Source organism: Hypanus sabinus, chromosome 13 (assembly GCF_030144855.1).
Source record: "Hypanus sabinus isolate sHypSab1 chromosome 13, sHypSab1.hap1, whole genome shotgun sequence".
In the NCBI taxonomy this organism is placed as follows: Eukaryota; Metazoa; Chordata; class Chondrichthyes; order Myliobatiformes; family Dasyatidae; genus Hypanus; species Hypanus sabinus.
In genome coordinates, this window is record NC_082718.1 from 40,200,761 (window position 1) to 40,227,250 (window position 26,490).

Below are 26,490 nucleotides of genomic sequence, written 5' to 3' on the forward strand. Positions count from 1 at the left end.
AAGATGTCTCATCCTATGCCAGAGGTTCCCAAACATTATTGTGCCATGGATCCCTCCCATCAACGGAGGAGTCCGTGGACTCCAGGTTGGAAATTCATGCCCAATGCATCACTGAAATTATTTTAAGTAATATTTCAGGACAGAAGAATGGAAATTCCAAAAATGGATACTACTGTCATGATTTTTCAAAGCTACGGGCCAATTACTGTCTCAATCCTGCTACATAATTTAATTTCATTCTGTGACAACTCAAACAATAGCAACCATGAATTATTACAACAGCAATTTAATTATTTCATTTATGCTTCAACTGTTTCACAAATAAATTATGCACTACCAATATGGTGTGCATGGAGGCACAACCTGTGACTGCAGATCTTCTTGTAAGGAGCAACAAAAATAAACGTCTTGGTATTGTTTACAAAAAGCTTAATTTAAATACTCATATGTAGATATTGCTTCTTTTAGGTGAAAGATGAATTCTCCTTAAGAGTATGCAAATAAATTTTCTCTCATTGGGATCTCATGCTTCCATTAGTTTTAATGTTCTAAATTAACAACCACAAAACGTAAACAAACATTGAGCTCTCCTGGATCACATGGAAAAACTGAAGTAAAAACTCCATTGATTTGTAATTTTAAGTTTAAGTGGAAAAGAGATTATTAAACTACAAATGATGACAGAATGAATTGTTCATTCCAATGCTTCATGAACAATCTTTATTTTAAGAAAACTCATCAGTTGGATTTGTACCTAAAATCTACACAGGTACAGTATCCAATGTTTATCCAATCTTTAAAAATAGTTTAAAAAAACCCTTTTTAGCTTCTATGTTTTCAAAGTACTACAACATTAATGAAACAAATATCAACTCTTTAATGTGGGGACATTAAATGAATATGCTTACATGTATATTGAAAATTAAATTAATATTTGGATAACATGGCACAATATTTGGCTGAATTGATATTTCAGAATTTATTTGTCTAGCATCTGAATTCCAAGCTCAAAAACAGACTTTTACAAGTATGAAGTTATTTTGATCTTTATATTATTGGAGATTAAAAACTATTTCTTTATCTCTTAACTTAATTTAAACAACTTTTCTTTCTGTATCTGATTTGACATTTATGTTTCCATCTTCCACTTGGCACTTCCTATCCCGCACTGTCCTTGATAATACTTCTGTCTCATAACTTAGGGAGATGAACAGTTACTTGTCTTGTTTTCACAGATCCTGGATGCCCTTTAAAGGCAGGCTATTTATTGCTTGTCCATTTGACAGCAATATCTCAAATAAAATACCAGGAGAATTTTATGGGAAAGTATGATTTTAATGTTCACTACTCTCATTAAAATAATGATCAGTTACTGTGGAATCAGACCTGGGATTTAGGACCCCACCTATCCCAGTGGAAAGCAATGAGATACAAACACCACATTATTCCTCCTACCGTTTCGCACTAAGTGGTTCTTCAGTTTCTACATGAATCTCTTCTTGCTGGAATTGAAAATCTTCAATATACTCTGAAAACTTCTCAAGGAACCATTTTTGAATCTTGGAGTAGAACGTCCGACCACGTTTTTCTGGAAAATTAAGTAGTACAAGACTGATATTCCTTTTAAATGCAACCAAAAAAAATCTTTCTGTAATTTTAACTAAATTTGTGGATGAATATTTAAAACAGATGGCTATGAAATACATTGTTACTCGATAAAGAAATTATAATAATAATGAATATTAAATATAATTTTATATTATAACAGTATACTTTGTAATTTTGGCCAATTTCAATTTGGCACTTACATTTTTACTAACCGTTTTCGAAATACTCCATCACACATGACAAAACTAACTTGCCAACTACTTGTGTTACAATCAATGAAAGTATTAAGATTTAATAGCAAGAAAATGAAAAGATTAATCCTTTTATGTCATGTTTAGAATGCGCAGAGAGCTTTCCCCCCTCTGTTGATAAGCTAATGACCTAATTTAACTGGAGATATTATAATTGAACATTCAAAGCTGTAACCCTAATTTTGTAGCTTTGTTCTTTGGAAAGCAAGGATACTTCTATTGCATCAGAATTAATATAGTACATCAATTGGTACTTCTTCCTCTTCTTTGGGGACAACTTACTTCCACCCTAACTCAATGTAGTCAAAAGTGATAGTTCAAGCCAAGGTATATCATGGGATGCTTGATGGGGCAGCTGAGTAGGTTGGAAAGTAGTGCACACCATCTGCCAATTCCACTTGTTTTTTTAATTGACTGTAGGTTCCCAATATCATCTTTCAAACGGGACTGATTTAGAGCCTACTTGTAATTAAGGCCTTAACACTGGGGTTGGTGTTCTTGTTGATGTTGGCATGTTGATATTGGCTTGTTTATCCTGCCAGTGGAAGTTCTTGTCAGAGCGCAGTAGTGTGCAGCTGGGGCAGATTAATAGAGATTTGCTTCAAAGATGTTAAATACAAGGACCATTCTTTGGTCCACTCTCTGGAAGAGGTTGATGACTCAACTTGGTTTCAAATTATCACATACACACAGTCAATCTGTGAACTACAATGCAATAACAGAGACTGAAATGACCCCACTCCAGAATGGAGATAATGGAGGTTGAAGGGCTTCATATTTGACCTGTAGATTAGCTTCAACTCTCCTTTTCATGGAAAGATAGTTGGAAGTTGATGAAACATTGCAACAAGATCACTAAGAGTGTCAAGGTTATGATGCTCAATGCTAATTTATTGTGGATCTGTTGGTTAAGATTAGATTTGTCCCACCATTTTGTAGGCACAAGACGGCACCACCTGCCTGGGCCTACATACTTCTCCGGAGTATCTGGACAATTAAGGAGCCTATGTTAGACTGTTGATTATTGACTACAGCTTTACCTTCAATACTCTAATTCCAAGCAAACTCATCTCCAAACTCCTAAACCTGGACTCAACAGCTGCCAGATTGCCAGCAGGTGGTAAAAGTGGGTTCCTTCACCTCTACCCCTCTAACCCTCAACACAGGAGCCCCTCAGGGTTGTGTCTTCAGCCCCCTCCTTTACTCTCCGTATACCTGTGACTGTGTTGCCACTCACAGCTCCAATCTGTAATTAAAATACATTGGTCTTATCTCAAATGATAATGAAGCAGCCTACGGAGAAGAAGTCATCACCCTGACACAGTGGTGTCAAGAAAAGAATTTCTCCCTCAATGTCTCAAAAACAAAGGAGCTGATTATGGACTACAGGAGGAACGGAGACAGGCTCATCCCTATTAAATTAAATGGATCTGGGGTTGAAAGGGTGAACAGCTTCAAGTTCCTCGACATACACATCACCAAGGATCTCACTTAGCCTGTACATACTGGCTGTGTGGTGAAAAAAGCACAACAGTGCCTCTTTCACCTCAGATGGTTGAAGAAGTTTGGCACGAGTACCCAAATCCTAATGTCTTTCTACAGGGGCACAATTGAGAGCATCCTGACCAGCTGTATCACGCCTGGTATGGGAACTGTATTTCCCTCAATCGCAGGACTCTGCAGCACATCTGGAGATGTGAACTTCTCACTATTCAGGACATTCACAGCAACAGGTGTGTAAAAAAGTTCCAAAGGATCACTGGGGACCTGAGTCACCCCAACCACTAACTGTTCCAGCTGCTACCATCCAGGAAACAATACTGCAGCATTAAAGCCAGGACCAACAGGCTCCAGGACAGCTTCTTTCACCAGGCCATCAGACTGATTAATTCACACTGACACCATCGTATTTCTAAGCTATATTGACTGTTCTGTTGTACATTTTATTTATTACAATTCACTATAAACTGCACATTGCACATTCAGACGGAGACATAATGTAAAGATTTTTACTCTTTGTGTATGTGAAGGATGTAAGAAATAAAGTCAATTTAATTCACTCTTTGCAACTGGATCTTCGACTTCCTGACCAACAAACCATCATCAGTAAGGATGAGCAGCAACCCCTCCACCACGAAGTTGCATCCTCAGCCCTCTATACTACTCCCTGTGTACTTTTGACTGTTTGGCCAGAGTCTGTTCCAACTCCGTCTAAAAGCTTTCAAATGATGACACCATAGTGGCTGTATCTCAAATAATGGAGTACAAAAAGGAGAAAGATAGCTCAGTGATATGGTATCATGAAAATAATCTTTCCCTCAGTGTCAGCAAAACAAATGAGCTGATCACTGATTTCAGAAAGAGTGGAGGGAGGTGCAGTGCACGTTTCTATTTATATCAATGGTGCTGAGGTCAAGAGTTTCAAGTTCCTAGGACTGAACATCACCAGTAGCCTGTCCTTGTCCAACAATATTGGCGCTACTGCCAAGAAATTTCACTGGTGCCTCTACTTCCTTGAGAGGCTAAAGTAGTTTGGTACGTCGCCTTTGACTTCACCATTTTTTATTGATGCACCATCAAAAGCATCTGATTCAGATGCATTGCAGCTTGGTGTAGCTACTGCCCTGCTCATGACAGTGAGAAACCACAGAGAGCTGCAGGCACAGCTCAGTACGTCACAGGAGCTAGTCTCCTCTCCATGGGCCTTGCCTACTCTTCTCGCTGCCTCAGTAAACCAGCCAGCATGATTAAATATCCCACGCAAACTGGACATCCACGCTTCTCATCCCTCAAACTGGGAATCAGATACAAAAGCCTGAAAACACAAACCCCCAGGCTCAAGGACAGCCTCTACCCTGCTTTTATAAAACCACCAGGCTCAAGGACAGCCTCTACCCTGCTTTTATAAAACCCCCAGGCTCAATGACAGCCTCTACCCTGCTTTTATAAAACCACCAGGCTCAAGGACAGCCTCTACCCTGCTTTTATAAAACCCCCAGGCTCAAGGACAGCCACTACCCTGCTTTTATAAAACCACCAGGCTCAAGGACAGCCTCTACCCTGCTTTTATAAAACCCCCAGGCTCAATGACAGCCTCTACCCTGCTTTTATAAAACCACCAGGCTCAAGGACAGCCTCTACCCTGCTTTTATAAAACCCCCAGGCTCAATGACAGCCTCTACCCTGCTTTTATAAAACCACCAGGCTCAAGGACAGCCTCTACCCTGCTTTTAAAAAACCACCAGGCTCAAGGACAGCCTCTACCCTGCTTTTAAAAAACCCCCAGGCTCAAGGACAGCCTCTACCCTGCTTTTATAAAACCACCAGGCTCAAGGACAGCCTCTACCCTGCTTTTAAAAAACCACCAGGCTCAAGGACAGCCTCTACCCTGCTTTTATAAAACCCCCAGGCTCAATGACAGCCTCTACCCTGCTTTTAAAAAACCACCAGGCTCAAGGACAGCCTCTACCCTGCTTTTATAAAACCCCCAGGCTCAAGGACAGCCTCTACCCTGCTTTTAAAAAACCACCAGGCTCAATGACAGCCTCTACCCTGCTTTTAAAAAACCCCCAGGCTCAAGGACAGCCTCTACCCTGCTTTTATAAAACCACCAGGCTCAAGGACAGCCTCTACCCTGCTTTTAAAAAACCACCAGGCTCAAGGACAGCCTCTACCCTGCTTTTAAAAAACCACCAGGCTCAAGGACAGCCTCTACCCTGCTTTTAAAAAACCACCAGGCTCAATGACAGCCTCTACCCTGCTTTTATAAAACCACCAGGCTCAAGGACAGCCTCTACCCTGCTTTTATAAAACCACTGAATCTTTCCCTAGCTGAACGTTTGACCTCATGATCAACCTCACTGTGACTTCGCATCTTACTGTCCACCTGCATTTTCTCTATATATTGCTTTATTGTTTTACCTTATATTACTTCAATGCACTGTTGTAATGAATTGGTTTATACAGATATGCAAAACATGTTTTTCATTATACCTTGGTAGCTGTGACAATAATAAACCAACTGACTCCTCCTCCTCCTTGCCTTTCTCCCTTTGCTCTCTAATCTCAAGAAACAAACACTGGTGAAAAATACTTTCTTCAGTTGCTCAGGCTGGCTGAGATATTTCTCCCTAGATTCGAGGTTGATCTGTCTGAAGCCTGTAGTCTGCTCAAGATCCCTCCCAGACCCTCCGTTGCTGGGGGCAGATTCAACTGCAGAGCAGGAAAATGACTCAGTTCTCTGCAATGACTGGAAGCCTATTATTATCCACTTAGTTAATGTTATCTAATTAAATTCAATTATAGCCAACTGTTCACAGTAAACTATCAAACACATGACACAATCATGCAAAGTTTAAAAAAATCCTGCCCTTACCAAGACACAAGATTAATCAATAGGATTACAAAATGTGTAATGTTAAGATTAAAAATGGTTTACAGATCAACACCCTGAAAGTGTATTGATGCACCACAGGATACATCATAAAAAGATACATCATCGTATTTCTATTACATTAAGATGCCAAATTGTTTCTTCCAGTCTTTAAGTTCTGTCAGGCTGATACTTGAAGCCACAACAGGAAATTCAAACAAACCAACTCGCTTATTCAGCACAAGAGAAACAACTTCAAATTGCAGTTCTGTTCTCAAAGTTCAAAGTAAGATTATTACCAAAGTATGTAAAAATGTTTTAGCGAAGTAATTTTTGTGAAGTAATTGTTTTATAAATATGGAAATTCAGTTTCCTACTAGCTTGAGTCTTTAGCTGTATAATATGCAATAGTTTAGTTTGCACTGTTGGTGTGTTCAAAAAATATTAATTATATTTTCTAAGCTTTGTTTTAGATGCTTCAAACTGATGCCTGGTTGAAATTACAGTTAGAAGGCTGATTCCTATACAGTCATGGAGACAGAATACAGATTAAGGTCCTTTAGCTATGCTGACCTTCATGCCGATCTATACTAATCCTCAATGTCCTGTTCATTCAACTATCTGTCCAAATGTCTCTTAAATATTGTTATTGCCCCTGCACCTCAGTTTCCTTTAAACCCAAGCCAACTAAATCCTACTGTTGGAAAAGACTCTGGTTACCTTCCCTATCCATGCCTTGCACAATTTTACATACCTTTATCATGTTACCTCTCAGCACCTCTCACTTCAGGGAAAGTAGGCCTAGCTGTAGGAATTCAGATGATCAAGCAGTAGCCGTTTGTGGAGGGGAGGGAACTGTTAACATTTCTGGTCAAAACTCTGATATAGAACTGATGAAACATTGACAATACCTTTCACCAACAGATTCTACTCAGCTTACAGAGTTTCTCTAGCAGATGGATTATTGCTAGTTTATCCCTTATAATTCAAGTCCTCCAATCCAGGCAGCATCCTTGTGAATCTTCTGTCTACCTTTTCCAGCTAAATTGCATCCTTCTCTGGAGCGCATCAACCAGAACTGCACACACTGTCTAACTGCAGCCCAGCCAATAAAATGCTCATGTCCTATGCAATTTTCAAATATCCCATATGAACAACCTGTACATACAAACGAGAATATGGGAACTGGTGATGTGGATCTGCGCACTGCTGTGAGGCTGTCTGAACCCTCTGCCAGGTAGGAAAGGAATGGAACATTTCCACCCAATCTTTGCCCCACTAACTCCCCCACTCCAGCCATGGGCTGAGTCGATATGGGAACATTACTCAGCAGTTTCACTTCCTCAATCAGCAATGAGTGATGCTGTCTGGCAGCCGCTCTTCCATGCCTGCTTGCTCACCCATCATAGCTGCTGCATTGATCCTCTCTCATACACTGCTGTTCACTTACTGCTCCACTTCACTGCACTTCAAGACCTCCAACAAATCCTCCTTTATAATGTTGATATGCTCCAGGACACTGCTCCCCCGCCCCCCCACCACCACCCCACTGAACTCAGTAGCTTCCATTTCCTTCCCTACTGAAACACAGACAAGAAATATTCTTTTAAGAGCACAGCCAATGTCCATGGATTCACACACAGATTGTTACACTGATTCTTAATGGGGCGTACTGTCTCCCAAGCAACACATTTACTCTTAATATATTCACTGAATCTTTTAGGGTTTTCCTTTACTGCCAGGGATATCTAATGTCCTCTTTTAGTCCTTGTAACTGCATAAAGACCATAAGAAATAGGAGCAGAATTAGGCCATTTGGCCTGTCAAGTCTGCTCCACCATTCAATCAAGGATGATTCTTTTATCCCCTCCTCAGCTCCACTCCCCGGCCTTCTCCCCGTAATGTTTGATGCCCTGTCCAATTAAGAACCTATAAAGCTCTGCCTTATGTACCCCCAACGACCTGGACTCCACAGCTGCCTGTGGTAATAAATTCCACAAATTCTCCACCCTCTGGCTAAAAAAATTTCTCTACATCTGTTTTAAATGGGCACCGCTCTATCCTAAGGCAGTGCCCTCTTGTCCTACCATGGGAAACAACCTTTCCACATCTACTCTGTCTAGGCCTTTCAACATTCGAAAGGTTTCAATAAGATATCCAATGATCCTTTTAAATTCCAGTGAGTACAGATCCAGAGCTATCAAATGTTCCTCATATGATAACCCTTTCATTCCCAGAATCATCCTTTTGAACCTCCTCTGGACCCTCTCCAATGCCAGTACATCCCTAAGTTGAAGAGCTGAAAACTGTTCACAATACTAAAGGTGAGGCCTTAAAAAGCCTCAACATCACATCCCTGCTCTTGAATTCTAGACCCCTTGAAATCAATGCTAACATTGCATTTGCCTTCCTCACCACCAACTCGACCTGCAAGTTAACCTTCAGGGTGTTCTACACAAGGACTCCCAAGTCCCTTCACATCTCACATTTTTGGATTTTCTCCCCGTTTAGAAAATAGTCTGCACATTTATTTCTACGACCAAAGTGCATGACCATGCATTTTCTAACATTGTATTTTATTTGCCACTCTCTTGCCCATTCTCCTAAGTCTTTCTGCAGCCTACCTGTTTTCTCAACACTACCTGCCCCTCCACCAATCTTCATATCATCTGCAAACTTGGCAACAAAGCCATCTATTCCATCATCTAAATCATTTACATACAACATAAAAAGAAGTGGTCCCAACACCGGCCTCTACGGAACACCACTAGTCACTAGCAGCCAACCAGACAAGGATCCTTTTATTCCCACTCGTTGTCTCCTTCCAATCAGCCAATGTTCTAACCATCTTAGTAACTTTCCTGTAATACTGTGGGCTCTTAACTTGATAAGCAGCCTCATATGTGGCACCTTGTCAAAGGCCTTCTGGAAGTCCAAATATGCAACATTCCCTGCATCCCCCTATCTATCCACTTGTAATCGCCTCAAAGAATTACAACAGGTTCATCAGGCAAGATTTTCTCTTAAGGACACCATGCTGGTTTTGTACTAACTTGTCCTGTGTCACCAAGTACTCCATCACCTCATCCTTAAAAACTAACATCTTCCCATCTACTGAGGTCAGGCTAACTGGTCTATAATTTCCTTTCTGCTGCCTTCCTCCATTCTTAAAGAGTGGAGTGACATTTGCAATTTTCCAATCCTCTGGCACCATTGCAGACTCCAATGATTTTTGAAAGAACATTACTAATGCCTCCACAATCTCTACCACTATCTCTTTCAGAATCCTAGGGTGCAGTTCAACCGGTCCGGGTGACTTGTGTACCCTGAGGTCTTTCAGTTTTTTCAAAACCTTCTCTCTTGTAATAATAACCGCACTCCCTTCTCCTCCTCCACACCCTTCAACATCCGCACACTGCTAGAGTAGCTTCCACAGTGAAGACTGATGCAAAATTTCCTTCTTAAGCATATTCCTACATCCCTTATACTCTTCACAAACTTATTTAGCTGCCAGTACTGGATATATGCCGCCTTTATTTTCATGGCCTGACCTTGAATATTTCTCAAAAAATTAAGGTTTCCATGCTTCTGGGAGCATGATAGCAGCTAAGATAATATGTCAACGCTTATCATTATGATGCTAAGATATTGTAAATGCTGAAAATGAAGATCAGACAGCATTGATGGCTTACAGGGTTGATTGGTAAGATTTTCTTTAATACCATACCTTCCACTGTCACAGATAAAGAATAATCAATCTTTTCTATTCTTATCATTGCAAAGAATCTGTCAAAGAAAGCCAAATTCTTTAATTTTCTGCTTCATATTTCTTTCCCATTACACCACAGTATCATACCTTGCCAGTATGCTGACATTCCACCTCCCTATTTGAAGAATCTGTAACTTTGTTTTCATAAACTGCATTGTGGGTTCAGTTTGCTTTGTTTTTTAGAAAATTCATCAGGATTAATATTATATTAACACCAGCATTAACTAATTTAAAATAACAGCAAGGGTGTACAATGATAGTGGATTGACCAAACTCTTTAATTGTTCATTCCACACTGTGGCTTCTGATTGCCAATATTCACTGTCATTGTGTGAAAGGCACCATCATGAACATGTAGTCATAGAACATACAATAGACATTAGGGCCAACATTGCCTATGCTGACCATGATGCCCAAAGAAATTCATCCCTTCTATCTACATATGATCCACATTGCACCATTCCCTGCATACTCATCTGAAAGCCTCTTGGATATCAATATTATACTTGCTTTTACCACCACCACCCCTGACAGTGTGTTCCGGGCACCTACATTTTCAGTAGCACAAAATCTTACCTCAACATTTCCTGTAAACATCACTCACTTGCATTAAAGTTATGTTGTCTGGTATTTGACACTTCTACTCAGACACAAAATATTCTGACTGTCTACTCTATTTATGCCCATCATAATTTTATAAACTTCTGTCAGCGTCTCCTCAGCCTCCAACGCTCCAGAGAAAACAATCCAAATTTTCCCGCTTCTCCTTACAGATTATACTCTCTAAGATCCTTGTGAGCCTCTTCTGCACCCACTCCAGTGACTGCCTCCACATCCATCCTGTAAGGTGACCAGAAAAGCGCACAGTGATTCAAGTGTGGCCAAACCAAAGTTTTATGTGGCTGCAACAGGACTTCCTGACTCTTACATTCAGTGCCCCAACAGATGAAGACAAACATACCATACACTGCCCTTTGCACTCATCTACCCCGTTGCCCCTTTCAGGGAACTATGCACTTGGACCCCAAGGTATATCTATACATCTGTAAAATTAAAAGGCTTGTCATTAACGGTATTCTTTCCCCTTACCTTTGACCTCCCTAAGTGCAACACCTCAAACTTGCCCAGATTAAATTCCATCTGTCATTTCTGTGTCCATAGATCCAACTGATCAGTACCCTGGTGTATCCTTTGATCTTAATCCCCTGCAGCAGCTAAACCATGAGGGATATTATCAAATGCGTTCCTAAGGTCCATGCAGAGAACATCCACTGCTTTACCCTCATTAATTACCTTGGTCGTCTACTCAAAAGACTGAATCAAGTTTGTAAGAAAAGGCCTGTCCTGCACAAAACTCTGCTGACCTCTAACCTCTAAATGCGAGCAAATCCTATCCCTAAGAATCTTCTTCCATTAAAACGGAGGGTCACCAGCTTACAACTTCCTGTATTACCCCCATTTCCCTTCTTAAACAAAGGAATAACAGTCTATTCTCCAGTCCTCCAAGTCCTTATGTGTGGCTACAGCAGACTCAAAGACCTTTGTCAAGGCCCCAGATGTCTTTTGCAATAACCTAGGATAGATCCCATCAGGCCCTTTAATGTTCTTCAAGAGACCCAACACGATACCTCCTTCTTGATCTCAAAATGCTCCAGTATATTAGTATACCCTATCCTGATCTCACCATCTTCTATGTCCTCCTTCCTGCGTCGAGCGGGCAGCGGAGTCCGTGGAAGCAGAGTCCTGGGCTTTGGCTAAGTGGGCTTCGGCGTAAGGGGACTTCGGTAAGCTTGTGTGATTGCTTGCTGAGGGGAAGAAGGTAAGGTCGCTAGGTGCTTTTTAGACTTATTCTATTAATGCAGTTCAGGTATGGGGGGAGACAGTCAGAGCAGTGGTGTGCTCCGTATGCAGTATGTGGGAAGTCAGGGTCAACACAGTTGTCCCTGATGACCACACCTGCAAAAGGTGCGTCCAGCTGCAGCTCCTATCAGACCGAGTTAGGGAGTTGGAGCAGGAGCTGGATGAACTACGGATCATTCGGGAGGTGGAGGCAGAGATAGATAGGAGTTATCAGGAGGTAGTCACACCAAAAAACCAAGATTTAGGCAGATGGGTGACGGTCCAGAGAGGCAGGGGGAGCAGGCAGAGAGAGCAGAGCACCCCTGCGGCCATTCCCATTAACAATAAGTATACCGTACTGGATACTGTTGATGGGGATGACCTACCAGGAATGAGTTGTAGTGGTCCTGCCTCTGGCACAGAGGTTGAACCCTCAACTAGAAAGGGGAGGAGGGAAGAGAAGAGAGCGATAGTTTTAGGGGACTCTATAGTTAGGGGGGCAGATAGGAGATTTTGTGGGGCAGATCGGGAGTCTCGGATGGTATGTTGCCTCCCTGGTGCCAGGGTCCGGGACATCTCAGATCGGGTGCAGGCTATTCTTGAGAGTGAGGGCATGAACCCAGATGTAGTGGTCCACGTAAGGACCAATGATGTAGGTAAGGTGAGTGAGGGGGTCCTGCTTAGAGAGTTCAGGGAGTTAGGAGTGAAGCTGAAAGGCAGGACCTCCAGGGTGACAATCTCGGGATTGCTACCTGTGCCACGTGCGAGTGAGGCGAAGAATAGAATGGTTATGCACATTAATATGAGGCTGAGAGCATGGTGCAGGAAGGAAGGGTTCAGGTTTTTGGATAATTGGTCTTTGTTCCAGGGACATTGGGATCTGTTTCGAAGGGATGGTCTACATCTGAACCGGAGGGGTACTAACATTCTTGCAGGAGTATTTGCCAGTGCTGCTCGGGGGGGTTTAAACTAGATGTGCAGGGGGCAGGGATCCAGATCCAGAGGGTTGGTCAGAAGGTGCATGGGGTTAAATGTGTAGAAGGTTTGGGTGATCTTGAGAAGGTCATCAAAATTCAGGGTGCAATTTGCCCGATGGAAGTTCAAGGAGCTGGGTTAGGTACAGTAGACAGTGTTTTAAGCAAAGAGAGGAGGAATGGGCTAAGAATTCTATACTTGAATGCGCGTAGTGTCAGAAATAAGACAGATGAGCTTGAAGCTCAGATGAAAATGGGGAACTACGATATTGTTGGGATAACGGAGACATGGCTGCAAGGGGATCAGGCCTGGGAATTGAGTGTACCAGGGTATACGTGCTATCATAGAGACAGAAATATGGGAAGAGGGGGTGGGGTGGCCCTGTTGGTGAGGAATGAGATTCAGTCCTTAGCAAGAGGTGACTTGGGAACAGGGGAAGTAGAGTCTGTGTGGATTGAGCTGAGGAACAGTAAGGGTAAAAAGACCCTAATGGGTGTTGTGTACAGGCCCCCAAACAGTAGCGTGGATATTGGGTACAAGTTGATTAGGGAGTTAACATTGGCATGTGCTAAAGGTAATGCAGTCGTTATGGGAGATTTCAACATGCAGGTGGACTGGGAGAATCAGGTAGGTGCTGGACCCCAGGATAGGGAGTTTGTGGAGTGTCTAAGGGATGTATTTTTGGAACAGCTTGTGCTTGAGCCAACCAGAAACCAGGCTATTTTGGACTTGGTGATGTGTAATGAACAGGAATTGATAAGTGACCTTGAAGTAAAGGAGCCATTAGGAAGTAGTGATCATAACATGATAAGTTTTTATCTACAATTTGAGAGGGATAGGGGCAGATCAGAGGTGTCAGTGTTGCAATTAAATAAAGGAGACTACGGAGCCATGAGGGATGAGCTGGCCAAAGTTAAATGGGCGGATGCCCTGGCAGGAAAGACAGTGGATCAGCAGTGGCAGATATTCTTGGGCATAATACAAAAGATGCAAATGCAGTTCATTCCAATGAGAAGGAAGGATTCGAAGAGGGGGAAGGGGCCACAGTGGTTGACAAAGTAAGTCAGAGATTGTATAGCATTAAAGAAAAAGAAGTATGACAGGGCTAAGATGAGTGGGAATACAGATGATTGGGAAAGTTTTAAGGAACAGCAGATCTTAACTAAAAACGCAATACAGAGAGAAAAAATCAGGTATGAGCTCAGTCTAGCCAGGAATATAAAAGGGGATAGCAAAAGCTTTTTTAGCTATGTGAAGAGAAAGAAGATAGTTAAGAACAATGTTGGCCCCTTGAAGAATGAATTGGGAGAAATTGTTATGGGAAACAGGGAAATGGCAACAGAATTTAATGCATACTTTAGATCTGTCTTCACCAGGGAGGACACAAGCAATCTCCCAGATGTATGGATGGGCCAGGGTCATAAGATATCAGAGGAATTGAGACAGATTGACATTAGGAAAGAAACTGTGATGAGTAGACTGGTAGGACTGAAGGTTAATAAATCCCCGGGTCCAGATGGTCTGCATCCGAGGGTTCTAAAAGAGGTGGCTCAGGAAATTGCGGATGCATTGGTAATCATTTTCCAATGTTCCTTAGATTCAGGATCAGTTCCTGAAGATTGGAGAGTGGCTAATGTTGTCCCACTTTTCAAGAAGGGAGGGAAGGAGAAAACGGAGAACTATCGCCCTGTTAGCCTAACGTCAGTCGTGGGGAAGATGCTTGAGTCCATTATTAAGGACAAAATAGTGGCACATCTAGATGGCAGAAATAGGATTAGGCCGAGCCAGCATGGATTTACCAAGGGCAAATCATGCTTGACTAATCTGTTGGAGTTTTTTGAGGGTGTAACAAGGATGTTAGACGAGGGTAAGCCAGTAGATGTTGTGTACCTAGATTATCAGAAGGTATTCGATAAGGTGCCACATAGGAGATTGGTGAGTAAAATCAGAGCTCATGGCATTGGGGGCAGGGTTTCAACATGGATAGAAAACTAGTTGGCAGATAGAAAGCAAAGGGTAGCAGTGAATGAGTGTTTCTCAGACTGGCTGGAGGTGACTAGTGGGGTACCACAGGGCTCTGTATTGGGACCACAGCTCTTTACGATTTATGTCAATGATTTAGATGAGGGCATTGAAAACTATATCAGCAAGTTTGCTGACGATACTAAACTGGGTGGCAGTGTGACATGCGAAGAGGACGTTAGGAGAATACAGGGAGACTTGGATAGGCTGAGTGAGTGGGCAGATACTTGGCAGATGTCATTCAATGTGAATAAATGTGAAGTTATCCACTTTGGAAGCTGGAACAAGAGGGCAGAGTATTGTCTGAATGGTGTCGAGTTAGGTAAGGGAGAAATGCAAAGAGAGCTAGGAGTCCTAGTTCACCAGTCAATGAAGGTGAATGAGCAAGTGCAACAGGCAGTGAAGAAGACAAATGGAATGTTGGCCTTTGTTACAAGGGGAATTGAATACAAGAGCAAGGATGTTCTTTTGCATTTGTACAGGGCCCTGGTGAGACCACACCTGGAATATTGTGTACAGTTTTGGTCTCCAGGTTTAAGGAAGGACATTCTGGCAATTGAGGAAGTGCAACGTAGATTCACTAGGTTGATTCCTGGGATGGCAGGGCTGTCTTACGCAGAGAGATTGGAGAGATTGGGCTTGTACACGCTGGAATTGAGGAGATTGAGAGGGGATCTGATTGAAACGTTTAAGATAATTAAAGGATTTGATAGGATTGAGGCAGGAAATATGTTCCAGATGTTGGGAGAGTCCAGTACCAGAGGGCATGGATTGAGAATAAGAGGTCAGTTATTTAAAACAGAGTTGAGGAAGAGCTTCTTCTCCCAGAGAGTTGTGGAGGTGTGGAATGCACTGCCTCGGAAGACGGTGGAGGCCAATTCTCTGGATGCTTTCAAGAAGGAGCTGGATAGATATCTGATGGATAGGGGAATCAAGGGATATGGGGACAAGGCAGGGACTGGGTATTGATAGTGAATGATCAGCCATGATCTCAGAATGGTGGTGCAGACTTGGGGCCGAATGGTCTACTTCTGCACCTATTGTCTATTGTCTATAAATACTGCTACAAAGTACTCACTTAGGACCTTGCCACATCCTCCAACTCACAAAATAATTTACCAGAACTATAAATGCAACTCATTCTCCATATGATATATAAGAGTTTTACTACTAACTTTGAAGACTGCATTATCCCTACAGACCAACTGCCTCATTATTTGAAAGGCACACAAGAATTAACAACCTGTTGCAAAAAATTAGGAAATAAATAACGGTCTACAGTAATTACTAACAACTTAAAAATGAAGAAATAAGAAGATTTCAAAGTATCAATGAAGGAGAAACTTCCCTCAATTTCATGAGTTTCTGTCCATTACAACAATATACAGAATCCCACCAAAAACAAAGTAGACACCACTCAGAGTGAGATTTTCTGTAAGCAATATTCTATTTGCTAAATGCAAAGTAAATTAGCAAAACCATAAAATTTTTGAACAAATTTATCTCTCTCGTTCTAAAGTAAAACTGAATACCTAATATTGGTTTCAATATTAAACATTGACCAAATAAGGCAACTAAAATTATTTCAGCAAAAAAGCTTCAAAATAAGTTTAGATAAATTAAGAAAGCTGTTAGATAAATTCCCAAATCTTCAAAAGTAGTGAGTCACAGTGAGTAATACAGTCGCATGCTGAGAAATGCTGCACATGCTCAGACTTAGTAATCAAGTGAATTACATGCAGAAGTGATATTTCTTGGAAAAGCATCAATGGAAATCCAAGCTTTTCAGAGAATTTCAATGGGTTGTCAAAATTTAGAATAGATCAACCAAAAAACACGGCCATTTTGGATTTAAGTCTACTATGTTATTTGTGAAGTATGCATTTCTTCTAGATAAGATACAAACCTTTCTTTGAACCCTTAAGTCAGCAGGCTGAACGGGAAAAATGACAGATAAAAAATAATTGAGTGATTTAGCAATTCAACTTCAATCTTTTATTGTCTAACTTGAATACTGTCATTCTGCCTACCTGGGACAATTTTATTTCTCAAAACAAATTTAGCAATATTACTGAGGAATCCTTCATGACTTCCAAAAAAATAGAAATTACCAGCTATTGTCAAATCCATTCAAAACCTTTGCAAATCCTTAATAATTTTCTCAATAGTAACTGTTTAGCTTTACAATAACAGTGTGGAATAGATTTATGTGTAGAAAAATTATAAAGCCAGTGTTTGATGGGAAGAGGCAGAAGTTACAATCTTGCATAGATCTTAAACCTGTTAAAACTGGATTATAGATTGTATAATATATTTTTTCTAATTTACATTTTAAGGGACACAAATTCATGACAACCCAAAAATCTTCAATTATGATGAAGAAATGAATAATGTAATGCTTGCACAAATAATTTCATAAACATTTGCAAAACTGAATAATTGCTTCATACATTACGGTCAATTCTTTTTTTAAAAACTTACATTCAGATTGAATTTTATTGAGTTAATTTTTAATTTACCACATTCAAAGTTGCTATTTATAAATTTAACCATATCAAGATATACATAATAAAAGTAAAACTGGAGAAAGCTTGTGTCAAACAAGGTGAGGAATGTTAGTTCTGGAGATAATTCCAATTATCAAGCATTCTAAATACTCCATGAATGCAAAATAAAATCCCCTCTACAGGACATTACAAGATGATGATTCCTACATGCACCAGTGGGCTATTTTCCTATTATGATATAAGGTTCATCTCTCAGCATCAGGGTAAACCACAGCTCAAAACACAGTTCACAGACTGCACAGATCATTTCATATTCAGCATCAATATTCTATAAAATTCCATCATGAATTACAGTTTAACAATTACAGTTTGCAATGTTCAAAGATGTTAAATTAACTGCTTTAACAACTTCATATGAAACAACTGTACTTTTATTAACACTATATTGATCTTGGCAAACACAAATGTAAGTTACCTGTTCCATTTACTGAAGTTTGCACTTTTGCAGATGGCTGACTAGAAGACTCTTCACCTCTGGAAGACAAAAAAAATAAACTAAATACATTAGAATATTTACACAGACATAAATAATTGTTTTACTGAAAAATTCAATTTCACTTAATAGATTGAACTTACATAAACAAGCTCTATTGACTTTTAAACAAAAATATTTTCATGAAATGGTCATATTACTTGCATGATAACTCACGCACAGAGGGCATAGAATGATTCTTGATTTACAGGTTTTCTTTTATTGTAAGAAGAGAATACTTCTAATGAGACTTCTAGGTGGAATTTTAAAAATTGCAGTGTAGCATGTCCAGTGTTTATTATTAATCGGTACATCACAGGGATATCGTCTTAACTGAGAATAGGTGGCTCAGAGAACCAAACTTCAATAATATTACCAGAAATCTCCATAAATAATGCATCAATTTAATCATTTCTAATTATTTACCAAATATTAACAAAGCAGGGAGCTGTAACTGAATATCAGTTACACTCTTAAAAATTTGGACATGATACCCAAGGATACTTCTTCTGAGATTGCTGAAAAGTATGACATCCTTCAGATTAAAGGAGCTTTTTATTTAAATTAAAAGTCACTATACTTTGTGGATTACAGGATTAATTTTAAATTATTAAAATCATATATGATGCATGACCATGCATAATGTAATTTGAATGTAGTAAATTTATCATTTAATAGTTCTTTAATACTGTATATGCTGATAGACTAAAAATACTAATATCAATTTTAACTTTGAAAGAAAAAGGTATTCTTATATACTTAAATTATTCAAACATGCACATGAATTGAACTATGCCTAAGTTGAAGTCTTCTAAAAACAGTATTAGCATCAAAGGTAATCCCATTGTTGATTGGGCTTTTCTCTTATACCAAGGCTATCAACAATTTAGTTGAATATTGGGGATCATTCACTAAATTTCTGCGAGGTGATAAAAAGTGTCAGAGTGAATAAATTAATTTGTTCTGGAGAAAAGGGGACACTTTTTATTTAAGTTTGTGACAAAGATCTAGAACCTTCTGCTTAAATCAATCATAGCCTCAGAAAGTGCAATAATCCATGTTCAGCATGTTTATGCTGCACTGTATTTGAGAACTGAAAAAAAATCTAATGTTAGCTTGAGTAACTACAAGCCTGAAACAGGTGTTCTGCCACATTCCCAATCATTCAACACAAATGGAAAGAGTGAAAAATACTGTAATAGTTGTTTCTTTCACTAACAATAACTTCTTGAAGACCACACCAGAGTTTCATCCCTGACTTCATTGCATCATCATCCCTGAGGCCTGACATGGTCATTCTGTCAGAAACTTCGAACCAGGTGGTCATGGTAGAACTGACAATGCCTTGGGAAGACCAGATTGAAGAGCCGTTTGAGCGCAAGGAAGCCAAATACTAGGAGCTGCTACAGCAGTGCCAGAGACAGGGGTGGAGGGCACAATGTGAGCCTATAGAGGTGGGATGTAGAAGCTTTAGTGGCCAGTGGCTATGCAGAACCCACTCTCTCCTTGGCATTACGACAGTAGTGCAGCATGGACTGCAATGAAAACGTTCCAACAGTTGCTGGCAGTAGTCATAAGCAATGAAATTGTGATGTATCCCTTCCTTCATTTTTGTACTACTAGTGCATACAAAGAAGTTGCAGCCATGTCTATAAACTTGTCAAAATTAACATTCCATGATTTATCACCATGCACTGAATGAAGAAAACCATCGATGTTCAACTACTTGTAGTTATATCCTATACCGCTACAGGTTAGTGCAAGTATAGGTTTAAACGGAATGATAGATGCCTATGTATCTATCACTCCCCGTCTTTGCAAAGCACCACAAAGGAATCGTATACCAACTAGATTTGGTCTTGGATTGAAATCCCCACTTAGAGTAGTTACTCCAACTTGAAGATCATGAGGAAAAGGCAAAGTTGAATATTTCCTTTTAATTTTAGTTACACTGGACAATTCTAATTAAACTAGACAACAAAGATTTTGCTTCCTGAACACTTTCAGATATATCTTATGGGGTTTGGGCTGCGGATCATGAGAATCACCATGGAATTTCCCCATCACAAATTGCCTATATTTGTTATTTCAATTCATAATTCAAGGCAATTAAAATGTTGCCCACAATGTAAGCTGAAAAGTTTTCTATCGTGTCCAAGCATGCTTAGACAGGGCCGATGCCGCATGGTAGGGCAGGTTTTTGAAAAACAGGACATGGAGACTAGAGTAGGCAGGTGAAGATGCCAGGAATGAAAAACAACACTGATACTGATATAGATTTTGAACATTTAATGTAAAGTGAGCCTTATCTGATAACTCAATCTGATCTAAATGACCTGGTCAGAGACTTGGGTTTGCCAAAGGTTCAAGGCCACAAGGATGGAATCTGCTGTCACCAGGCATAAAGATTTCCCTGAAGAACTTCGATATTTGAGACAGATGTTTCCCAGAATAATTGGTGGCAAGATTAAGGTGGCATGTTTGTTGATCCACAAATCAAAAAGGTCATCAATGACAGGCAATCTGAAGAACTTCTAGTGGGACCAGTGAAAATTTTCTTGGCAACTACAGAGGACAAAACTATGTGCAGCTGGTTGACAACATGCTTCAAGCATACAAAACCATGAAGTGCAACAGGTCACTCAAGATTCATTTTCTGCATTCCCATTTGAACAACTTCCCTGCAAATCTTGGTGCTGCCAATGATGAGCATGGATAAAAGTTTCACCTACCTATTGTAGTCATGGAGAAACAGTATCAGAGCAACTGGAATCTTTCAGTGTTGCCTGATTATTGTTGGACACTTAAGTGAGAAGTATCAGACACTGAGCACAAAGGCAAATTATCAACAAAACAATTTTGGCTTAGTTGAACTATTGCAAAGCAACAGTGCTGTTATGCAATTAAATACATTATATTCAAAAAAAATTTAATTTCTTGTTTGTCCAAATTCCTGTGATACTAGTCTGAAATTATATTTGTGTTCAGATTCAAGCAGTCTATCATAAACAAAAAAATCCTGAGAAAGCAACACTTTCTAAATAATTTGTTGTCCAGTGTTATTTTGCTTTTTAATTTTTAAATGCCATTATTATTTAAAATAACTAAAATCTTTAAATATCTCTAAATATCAGGGACATTAAAAATAGTTAAAAGCACCTCTCAAGTTTGACAATACAGTGAAGTGTGATACATAGCCTTGTCCTGCCAAAATGTATCAATAGTAAACATGAAACTTCATCCTATTTGCATGGTACCCCTTTGAAATGTCCATGGATTTAGCACTAGTGTCATGATCAACTACTGATCTGTGGATAAACAATCTGGATTAATTTATTATATCATGTGTACCTGACTTTAAGCACATCAGAAATTTTCTGTTCCAGCTCTATTCGTTTTATTTTTTCCTTTTCTAGTTCCTGCTTTAGAGTTTCAGCATTCGTTTCTTCTCTAAGCTTCCGTAATTCCTCTTCTGGTTAGGAAAGAAATAAAAAAGCTTTAATAGGAATAACTAGTTACATAAGTAGTTCAACATCTTAGCAAACTAAATTCATTGTACAATAAATATCTAATAATGTTTACAAACCTCTTGCAGCTTTCATAGACCAATTTCCATTACAAGGTTGAACTCCGCAACTTTAAAAAAATTACAAGTTTTAACTTTGTTGCTTTATTAATTCATTGGATTAAATGTTTACCCATAGCATTTAATTCCTCTTGATTTTTTTAAACTGTATGTTTTATATATACTGCATTTTGAAAAGCCGACCTTTCTTTCGACACTATGTTCTTATCAATCATCTTTGCAGTCACTGGTTAAAAAGCAAACACAAAGTACACTGCAGATGCTGGGGTAAAAAGCAGTTCTCCCAGTGTTACTGATTAGCCACAAGATGGTGCACAAGATTCATACAGGTGAACTTCTCACATTTCTCATCCATTCACTCTCTCCACACTGTGTGTAATCTCAGTTTCACCTTTATCTTCCACCAAGCTGGTGTATTTCCCAGATCACCTTCTGCACAAAGCACATTCATTCATTCTCTTCCTCTCCCTTTGTCACTCATCACACCATCTTTGCAGATTTAATTTGAAACTTTCCCCTTTCTAATTAAAGGGAAGCTGTAAAGTAGCTTAAAAATTCCATGTTTTTGTTGTCCTCAAACTACTACACACAAAGTCATATGGTGCCTGCACAGAAAGAAATAGAGTGAATGTACCTGATGAAATATTAGGGTCTGCAAGGTAGCACAGTGGTTAGCATGACGCTTTACAGCACAGGCAACATGGGTTCAATTCTCATTGCTGCATGTAAGGAGCTTGTATGTTCTCCCCATGACCGTGTGGGTTTCCTCTGGGTGTTTCGACTTCCTCTCACAGTCCAAAGACATACCAGTTGGTAGGTTAATTGGTCATTGTAAATTGCCCCGTGATTTAGGATTAAATCAGGGGATTGGTGGGCGGTGAGCTTGAAAGCCTGGAAGGGCCTATTCTGCACTGTACCTCAATAAATAAAAGTAAATAAATAAAGTAAAATGAAAGGGCGTCAAACTGAAATATCAACTAGTACTCTCGTAGTGCACTCAACTGTTGCAGTGTATATGGTTTGTTCTCAACAGATCCTGGTCACCTATTTATTCCTAATAGGGATGTGACAAAACATCAGCAAATATTAGAACCTATCTGATAAGTGTATTGACGATCAATGAAAGAGCATAAAATCTATGAAATCTGTCCAAGGTGGGTAGCAGAAAGTATGGCATTCAGCTGTAAATACACACAATATTACTCTTCTGAAATTTGTTTCTGAACTTCTAGACAATCCTATTTGAAAACTGCAAAAGATTCAACCACCAACCAGTGCCAACTCCTAACATACTGAGATAAAATTACATTGAATATGAAAATAAAGATAATACTCCACAATTAATTTAGTTTGGGAAAATAATAGAATTCTGCTCTGAATGAAGTTACCCTCAACATTTTGGTTCATAATCTGAATCATTCTTAATTCATAAACTTATGTGGTGACAGGAAGCTTTAATGACACTGTTGGTTTATTGAGACATGAAACAGATGCCACTCCATCCCCTACCAGCACCCTGTAAGTCTGTGTTAAAGAAGGTTCATCATCTGATGAGCAGTATTTATTCTACAAGCATCAATCACTGATTATCTGCCTAGTAACCTGCTGTTTGAAATAACTTAACCAGTACAAGTTGATACATCTATTTCCCTATGCTGTTGTACTTTCCAGGGGGTCATAAGTGCATCAATTGCTGTGTTGTGCTTTGCAAGTTCTGCAATCAAATAAATAATGTTAACGGAACCTGTTTGTTATCATTTCAGAGGACCTGTCCTGGGCCCAGCACGCAAGTGCAATTACAGTACAAAGAAAGCACTGCAATGCCTCTACTGCGTTTGCGAAGACTTGGCATGGCATCTAATACTTTGACAAACTTCTGTAGACGTGTGGTCATGAGTATATTGACTGGCTGCATCATGACCTGGTATGGAAACATCAATGTCCTTGAATGGAAAACCCTACAGAAAGTAGTGGATGCAGTCCAAGACCGTCATGGGTAAAGCCTCCCCTCCCTTCCCAAGAGCACATCTGCATGAAACCCTTTCGCAGGAAAGCAGCTTCCATCATCAGGGACCCCCACCACCCAGGACACACTCTCTCTAGCTGCTGCCGTCAGGAAGAAGCTACAAGAGCCTTAAGACTCACACTACAGGCTCAGGAACGGTTATTACCTTTCAACCACCTCACTCAACTTCACAAGCCCCATTATTGAACTGTTCCCAAAACCTATAGGCTCACTCTCAAGAACTCTTCATCTCATGTCCTTGATATTTATTGCTTATCTGGTTTTTTTCCCTCTCTTTTTGTATTTGCTGTTTCTTGTCTATTGCACGTTGGTTATTTGTCCGTCCTGTTGGATGCGGTGGTCTTCATTGATTTTGTTACGGCTCTTGGATTTACTAAGTATGCCTGCAAGAAAGTAAATCTCAGGGTTGTATATGGTGACATATATGTACCTTTGATAATAAATTTACTTTCAACTTTGAATTTAAATAATCCATTAAATTGTGCAGCAATTTTCTAACATCATTAAAAGTATGTTAGAATTGTTTTGGCAATGCCACCTCGCTCCCTTCAAACTACTATTGACTTAAAAATTATTCTGATCAGAGATAAATGATCTTGATGTTGCATTGCATTGTGCTAACAATAAATAATATAATTTGAATCCATAATAAATAATGTGCTCAGAAGGCCAGAGACAGCAACAACTCTGACAAAACAAGATTATACAAAAAAAAGAACCCCAGTGACAGTAAATATTTACACCCTCTTCCTGAAAATAATTTAAAAGGTCAGAAAAGATGTTGTTGTATGGTCCAATAAACTAATGGTGAATCTATATAGATTTAACACCGCAAATCCTCCGATGACCCTATCACAGTATTGTACTTCAAACAATGTCTGCTGTTGTCTAATTGATATTGAACTGACCAGCATAATCATTAAATCTTAGTGACACTGTCAAATAGGATTATAACATCAGAACCATCCAGCTAAGTATTCCATCAAGTACAATATGGAGAATTCTAAATTTAGAAGCATCCTGAATGTCAATACTCTGCTACCAAGCTAAACTTCACAAATTCCCACAGAGCTGGGATGTGCTTTTTAGTGTAATATAAGCACATCTCTATTCTTCCAAACAGCTGCTTCAAACTAGCATAATGCTGGTATTTATGACAAATGGATTTTCTTTCCCTACCAAGTGTCCTGTCTCCTTTATACAGTCATTTGTTATTTCAATCAGAAAAGTTTTCACATTTGAATATTAGATTATTACCTTCTTTTTGTGAAACACAGACTCAACTTTATTTTAAAGGTACAATAAAATAGTAGTAACTCATGGCTGTTAACTTTTTCATATGAATTGAGAGGATTTTTCTCTTCTGATGTCTGTAGGTCAGCCACCATTTCCAAGAGAAGAAAGAACTGAGCAAAATATTGCAGAGACATTGGAAATTTGAAATAAAACCAAAAGTGCTGGACATTTTCACCTACTTGAAATGTTTAACTTTACATCTTTCTCTGCTGCTGCCTGATCCATAACTATTTTGTTTCAGAAACTTCACAGTCAGTATCACTATAAATTCGAGTGGAAGCAGAATGATATCCAGATCTTTTCTTCTTCACGTTATGATATGACCAATCTACACTGAATAATTCTCTCAAGAAAAATAAGAGTTCAATTCAACATTACTTTATTGGTTGTCTGTCATATCCACCAATGATGGGAAACCCATACAGGAAAGTTTTTTAAAAAGTGGAAAAGCCATTGCACTGGGGCTGTTCCAATCTCTCGACCTGGGAAGTCCGGGTCCATTGGTACAAGTAGCCATAACAACTTGAGTCTTCCTTGGTTGCAGTAGATGACCATGATTTCTTCTATGCCTTGTCATGCCCCTCGCTCTCCACAAAGCATTGCAGAACTGCCTTCCTGGCCGTTGGATCTCACTGCTGATCTCATCCACACACTTCAACTATACCAGGGGTTCCCAACCTGGGGTCCATGGACCTCTTGCTTAATAGCAGGTTGGGAACCCTGAACTATACTCAGTGGTAAATCACGTTGAAATGCTAATATGCTGTGAAATTGAGGCAGCACGGTAGCATAGTGGTCAGCAATACTCTTTGCTGTACAGGCAACCAGGGTTCAATTCCCGCCGCTGCCTGGAAGGAGTTTATATGTCTTCCCAGTGACCGTGTGGATTTCCTCTCACAGTCCAAAGTTGCACCAGTCGGTAGGTTAATTGGTCATTGCAAATTGTCCCGTGATTAGGCTATTCTGTGCAGTATGTCAATAAAAAAATTTTAAATAAATAATAAGATGCAGGTAACTATCAATTTTCAATAATGTGTTTTTGACCACAGGGCCCTGCCAAGGTAAATATGTGAATTTTATGTTGAAGACAACATATGAAGAACTTCTTTCTTTAGCATATTGAGGAAATGCCTATAACCTGTATATTTTAAACTGAAAAACACAAATCTATCAGGGTCAATTGATGGCCATATTTTATGCTAAGCGACTTAATGCAAAATTTATTACAACAATTTCTTTTTATAAGATGTTATCTTTAGTTACCTTCTCAAGCACTGGGATGGTTTTAATTAGACTGATGCTTCTAAAAACATTTATTGAATGGAACTACTCTCCAGAATTAATGTAGAATTAAACAACATCACTCAGAAGCGTAAAGCTACACAATTATGCCATGTTCAATTTTTTTTTTTGAGTACAGTATAAACATTTTTTGGACAGTTCAAGACGAAACATGATAGTGCAAGTGAAAATCCAGCTCAGAGAAGCAACAATCCTTAAATACAATACACAAATCCTTTCTATCAAATATCAGAATACGCTGAATGAAATGCTAGACTTGTACCCCACTTTACATTCAAACTGTGTGAATTTTCTTCCAATATCTATACAAGCAACCACTCTTAACCCTTTAGAAATAATTCTATTTCAATTTTGTGGGAAAGGAATTCCTTTCTACTCATCATGCAATTGTTGCAATGGACAAAT

The 26,490-nt window shown here is 39.5% G+C and overlaps 1 protein-coding gene across 4 annotated transcripts in view; it reads right to left on the bottom strand.

Annotated features, from left to right (window-relative positions):
- The window catches only part of gramd4a (GRAM domain containing 4a), a 169,251-nt gene that overhangs the window by 46,211 nt on the left and 96,550 nt on the right, over window positions 1-26,490 (bottom strand). For all 4 annotated transcript variants that reach the window (XM_059987465.1, XM_059987467.1, XM_059987466.1 and 1 more), the window contains 3 exons: window positions 21,227-21,347; window positions 17,819-17,877; window positions 1,456-1,588 (listed from right to left, as the gene is read on the bottom strand). In XM_059987465.1, the coding sequence (XP_059843448.1) occupies window positions 1,456-1,588; window positions 17,819-17,877; window positions 21,227-21,347 (313 nt within the window). The remainder of the gene's footprint in view (window positions 1-1,455; window positions 1,589-17,818; window positions 17,878-21,226; window positions 21,348-26,490) is intronic.